Below are 5718 nucleotides of genomic sequence, written 5' to 3'. Positions count from 1 at the left end.
AAAAAGCATTCATAGCTGGAGATGATCCAAGTCAGCTGCAACTGCTGTCTCTTGTCTAACTTGGGGAATTCTCTTCCACAGCTGATATTTTGTCTTTCATTCTCTTCTGGCATCCGTGCCTTTCCCACAGATCTACTGTGTACTGCAATAGGATGTTCCGTTGGATTGAGGCCATTACAAACTGTGTAGGAAACAAACGAGAGCAGCCACCTTCAATCCTCTTTTCCCCAGGGATACAGGAATTTAGGAGAGGAACGTTCAATGTGGTCTTACTGCAATTTCTGTAAGACCTGTGCACAGTCACAGATGGAAACAAACTGAGGTATATTTTAATAATCTTAAAGATTGCCTGAAACTGGATTTGATGTGTGACTAGGAGTGAAGACCAAAGCAATAATTTTAGAAAGCAGATGCCAGCATTCTGCAGACTCTGTGAGAGGGAGATTTCTGCTAGTGGGTTTTTGCACCTTTAAATCAAACTTAACTTTATAGGGCCTCTGCATTATATTCTATGCTTCTCTTTTTAGGCAGAAACAGCTACCTCTAGGTGTTGGTTATGGCTGCAATTTATCAAGCAGCGTATAGAAGAGCTTCCTCTCTCATCTGCAGGTTACACTCTACCTATGTTAGAAAAATGAGGTAAGTTCTTGTGTACAGTGAGAAGAGCAGAGCTTGGCACCCTTGTATCCACTGTCACAAGTAGCCCTACCTAAATCTTTTAACAGCTGAACAATGACATAGTAATGCTATGAGAGCTCTGTAAATGATAACAGTCAGTAATGTCCCCAACTCTGTTCACCAGCGATAAGAACTGGTTTCTCTGAGGCTGAAGCTCTGTTAATAAATGCCTAAGTTTGCTGTCCTAGTAAAAGATCTCTTAAAGTACAAACAAACTTGAAGCAATGCTGCTCAACTCTTTTTAAATACTACTTCAAACAGTCTGAAAGCAGCACATCCTGACACCCATTTTCCAGTGACTGCTTTTCCTAATTCAGGCCCCAGCCAACTGGGCTGTAAGACTTCAGCTTGGTCTTCATCTCTCATGTCAGTGTGACAGGTAGAACATATCCTGCAGTAATGCATTTAGCCTGATGGGAAGCGTATTCCACATCTGTAGTGCTCAAGTAGCTTTCCAAAACAGGACTTGGAGCCATTCAGATTGGGGGGATAAAAGGGAAGATGAAGGTCTTGTGCATGTAAATGATCATGTCTTTAAAGCAGACTTCTTGGATTAAGAGACTGAGTTACTGTTCTTCTTGGATGTCCAAGACCTGAGGCTGCTTGTGTAGTAACAATTGCAGTATTTTCTGCCACATGGCACCTTTGCTGAGGGCTACAGTCCACCAATGAGTAGACTCAGCTGTCAGAAACTCTAGAAGCATATGGAATACATAAAATCCGTTCTGTCCATTTCTCCCCCCTGCTCTAGGGAACATAAATATGTCCAATTAAGCATAACAAGGTGATCTCAACGTGATCTTGAATTCATCTTCCCAATTCTTCTCTCACTGCAGATACTTAAATGAGTTAAAGGAAGATGACAGCCTTTGTAGACAAGCCCAGACCTCAGGAACTTTCTACCTCTTTCACAATCTCTCTCCCTTCCTGCAGAAAGTTGGGGAAAAATATTTCGTACCACAGCTCAGTGCAGCAGGTAAGCAGGTGTCTGGAAATACATCCTGGATCACACAACTGAAATGAGTCCTTTGCAATAAGCAACCCTCATATGGGTGTTGAAAATCTATCAAGCTGTGCAGGAATATCCTGCAGGCTCTTTGTTAACAATCAAAGACTATTCAGACTTAAAACCTTGACAGGCAGACACGAGCTCATGCTCTTCACACACATACAGTATCAACATATATACCTGATGTGTTTTGTGATGATCATTTTTAAACATTTGGGACGATGCCTGTTGAAGAGAAAGGGCTGGCAGGGAAAAAGCAAGGTCTATCTGACAAAGGTTAGCTGATGTAATACAGGAGAAATTTTCAGTGAGAGAAAGGTGTTGGCTGGTGTGGGACAGAAACAGAATGGCCAGTTGCTCCCAAGGCATTACAGCATTTGCATCTTTAGCTTGACATGGTCAAAACTTCCAAGAGCTAAGAGGAAAGCCAGACTTCTGGTCTCCATTCAGGTGGGACCACTTGTCTTACCCTCTCTTACATGAGCACCCTGCTCTGCGCCAAGATTGTATATGCCTTGAAAATCCAGAGAGAGCATAATGGTTGTATGAATGCACTTTCATCACAGATTTTTCTTCCCCTTTCCCCTGCTGTTTAGAGATTAAAAGGATCCTGGAGAAATTCAAAGAGACAGAACAGTGGATAGAGAAGCCGGTGCTGATCGGTTGTTCGGACGAGCATGTACCACACTTTGCCCTGGATTTAGGTTGGGATTACTCCTCTTCCGTCTGTGTGAGCATCGCATTGATGCACTAAGATGAAGATGCTGCCTAGGCAGCATCCCTAATCCTTGCTGGGTGAATATTTACTGCCAGAGTAGACTCAGTTGAGTCTCTATAGGAGCTGTTTTGAGTGTGGCAGGTCAGAGGCACAGAACTGTGCGTGTGTTAGTAAAGGTGGGCTGTTGGCAGGTCACTTAACATTTGGGAATGTTACCACTGATGTGGTGTCACTTCCACAGGAACTTCCAGAAATTGTATACCGGAACAATGTAGGGCGTAAAGTTGGGATAATAACTGTGATTTATGAGATCAAAGATTTTTTTGTTGTTGTTGTTTCTTTAAACAGGAGCCTTGGAAAAATCAGTCATTGAGTCACAACTCAAGGGATCGTTTACTCACTTACAAAAGGCTCTCTTAATAGTGGATGGGAAGGATTCTCCTTTGCTGGCTTCGGTATTGTACAGGACTTTTTACTTTAAGAAGCTGAGATTTCTAACATTAACCTTTCTCCTTGTTTCCCATATTGTTTTATGATTTAATACATATTGTGGAAGTATGTACTGCACACTTTCAGTGACCTAGGTACACACTATAAATAACAACAGTTTTCCCAAATTTGTGATCCCAAAAGCAAGCTGCAATGGAAAAAGAAATAGACAAGTGGCTTAAAATAAAAATCTGAACTAATTAGCCATTTAGCATCAACCTACTTCATGTCCAGTGTGAAACATACTGATCTTATCGCAGTTACAGCAATCCCAGTTTGTCCTCAGCTTAACAACTATCCAGAACTAGTTTCCTGTAATCTTCTAGGCAAACTGAATTTCACAAATGAACATACAGATCTTCTCCCAGAGCTGCTCTTTCAAAACTACTTACTTATAAGCTATTAAGCTGCAGATACCCTACATTTGGAAGTACTATGAAAAGATCTGTGCATGAAAATCAGCTTGTCCTGACCCATAAGTAGAAACAGATCATGTTTATTTTCCTGCTTCATAATGTTTGTGGTGCTTGGGCTATTTTTCAAGAAGGCAGAAATAAGATTTGTGTTTCTTTCTTGGTGTTCGCAGGCTCAGTCCCTTCTCCAGTGGCACAATTCCCACCAGTACTGTAGCAAAACTGGGCAGCCCACTCAAAGAAACATAGCTGGCAGCAAGCGTGTCTGTCATGCAAGCGGAATAACTTACTATCCACAGGTGAGCATATGAACAGCACAGGTAATCAATACAGGGACTCTGTGGTGACAAGCCGATGCTGCTGGGTCACATGGAGGAGAACCTGTAAAAGTTTTGCACATACCTGGATATTTTTTCTTTAGTGTACATCCAGTGACCCTCCGTGCAGTAGGAAAAGCAGCAATTTGTACTTACTTGCTTGGTATGAACTTCTTGCTTTGCTTTTTCATGCATTTGCTAGATGTCTCCAGTGATTATTACCCTGGTGTCTGACGGGAGCCGGTGCCTCCTCGCACGACAGCCCTCATTTCCCCAGGGAATGTATTCTGCTCTGTCAGGCTTCTGTGATATGGGTAAGTTGGTCTCTGACCCAGCACAGTGGCCTTGGACATGCAGGGTGTGGGGGAAGAATGGGCAAACATCAAATACATGTTCACAGAGAAGAATGGACACACAGGTGGTATCAGGGAAAAACATAATGGATCTAAATAGATCAGCCTTCCCATCCAGACAGAATTCAAAATAGCTGTATTTATCTGAAGAGAATGGGAATTATGGGTATGTATCAGTGGCTGTAGTCCCTGTTGGTAAGTAAATACATGTATAAGACTCACCAGATCAGAAACCCGGATAGTTTTTTAGTCCATTTTGTTTAGTGTATTCTGGCTCAAAAGAAAAACTACAGACCTCTTGTTACACAAGAGAAAATGGCTTAAAAAGGGAAATGATGAACAGAGGCAGCATTGTTCTGCCTACCAGCTGTATATAGACACAGCAAAAATGTCTCTGATGTCTCTGCTTAATGAAGGTAAGCATTGTTGATAAACTTAATTGAGCATCCTGCTGACAAGTGTTTCCAGGTCAGCACAGCCAGAGCTCCTGCATGTGTGTGAGCAGTCAGGGCTGGAACACCTCAGAAATGATTGTACCTACATGTTCTTTGCATGGTTTACTGCCTTGAGGCCAGGCTGTCCTTACCTGACTATGGTTGCTTTTAGGTGAAAACATCGAGGAGGCAGTCCATCGAGAAGTGGCAGAAGAGGTTGGCCTAGAGGTGGAGTCACTCTGGTACTCAGCTTCTCAGCATTGGCCCTTTCCCAGTAGCTGCTTAATGATGGCGTGTCACGCTATAGTGAGGGCACAGCAGGCTGAGGTGAGCAGACTTGGGTTCCCCTGAGGCATTTCATTGCCCATCTACATTGGAAAGTATCTTTCAGTCCACAGACTTTAGTTTAGAGATCCTCTTTGAATGCAGTTTTTCATCAGCTTTCTCTATAAGTGAAGAACAAACTTCAAAATAATGGTATCTTCTGTTGCAACATGCCAGATTTTGCACAGATCTCTGAAAATATACAAACTCGGAGCCTAACACCCATGACTTTTTTTTCTCTGAACTTTGCAGAGGAGATACTCTCTAGTATTAATGATATTTGCTGTTAATATCACATTCTGCCACATTAATTACCGTGCTTAGCCACTGATACTTTGCAGTCTAGTGCCATGATGGAATAGGGCTGATTTGTGGATTCCCTAAGGAAACCAAGACAACAAAACACTGGTGGATAGTAGTGTCCTTTCCTGTACTGGCTTCAGCACTTAATCCTGGTATGGATAAAGCACTCTGGGCATTCTAGCATAGGAACTTTGTGGGTGCAAGAACAAGCAAGGTACCACTGCCCATATTTAAATCTGATTTAAGGAACTGGTACTCTCTGAATTCTTTCCAGATCAGTATGAACAAGCTGGAACTAGAGGAAGCCCGTTGGTTTGGCTTGGAGGAAATCATGGAGGGTCTCAACAGACAGCCCAGATCTTCAAAGCAAGATGATGGTAGTTTTTTACCCTGGTTTCCTCCCAAACAGGCCATTGCTCACCGGCTGATTTGTGAGTGGGTTAAGCAGCAGACTTCCCAGCTGGCTTAGACGTCTTCATCAAGTCTGTGATTATGCCAGAACTATGAAAGTTCAATAAAAAAAGCTTCCAAAGTTACTGAAGGCAGAGTCTATGTTACAGTGAGAATAGCACCAGGCTGATGGCAGTCTTACACTCTTGATACATAGACCTACAAAGCCATTTCTAAACTAATCATCCTCAAACAATTCCATGAACAGTGGATCACCCTTGAGATCCCAT

General features: G+C 42.5%; 1 protein-coding gene across 1 annotated transcript; it reads left to right on the top strand.

Moving 5' to 3' along the window:
- Positions 1-556: 556 nt before the first annotated feature.
- NUDT13 (nudix hydrolase 13) lies at positions 557-5507 on the top strand (the record flags this gene model as incomplete). Its single annotated transcript, XM_080620905.1, has 8 exons — positions 557-639; positions 1515-1654; positions 2284-2391; positions 2754-2860; positions 3481-3606; positions 3827-3938; positions 4584-4738; positions 5313-5507. The coding sequence occupies 8 exons, from the start codon at positions 557-559 to the stop codon at positions 5505-5507; spliced, it is 1026 nt and encodes a 341-aa protein (XP_080477031.1).
- Between the last annotated feature and the right edge of the window lie 211 nt (positions 5508-5718).

This window comes from Psittacula echo, assembly GCF_963264785.1.
Source record: "Psittacula echo genome assembly, chromosome: 6".
Lineage (NCBI taxonomy): Eukaryota > Metazoa > Chordata > Aves > Psittaciformes > Psittacidae > Psittacula > Psittacula echo.
This window is presented reverse-complemented; position numbering and strand designations above follow the sequence as displayed.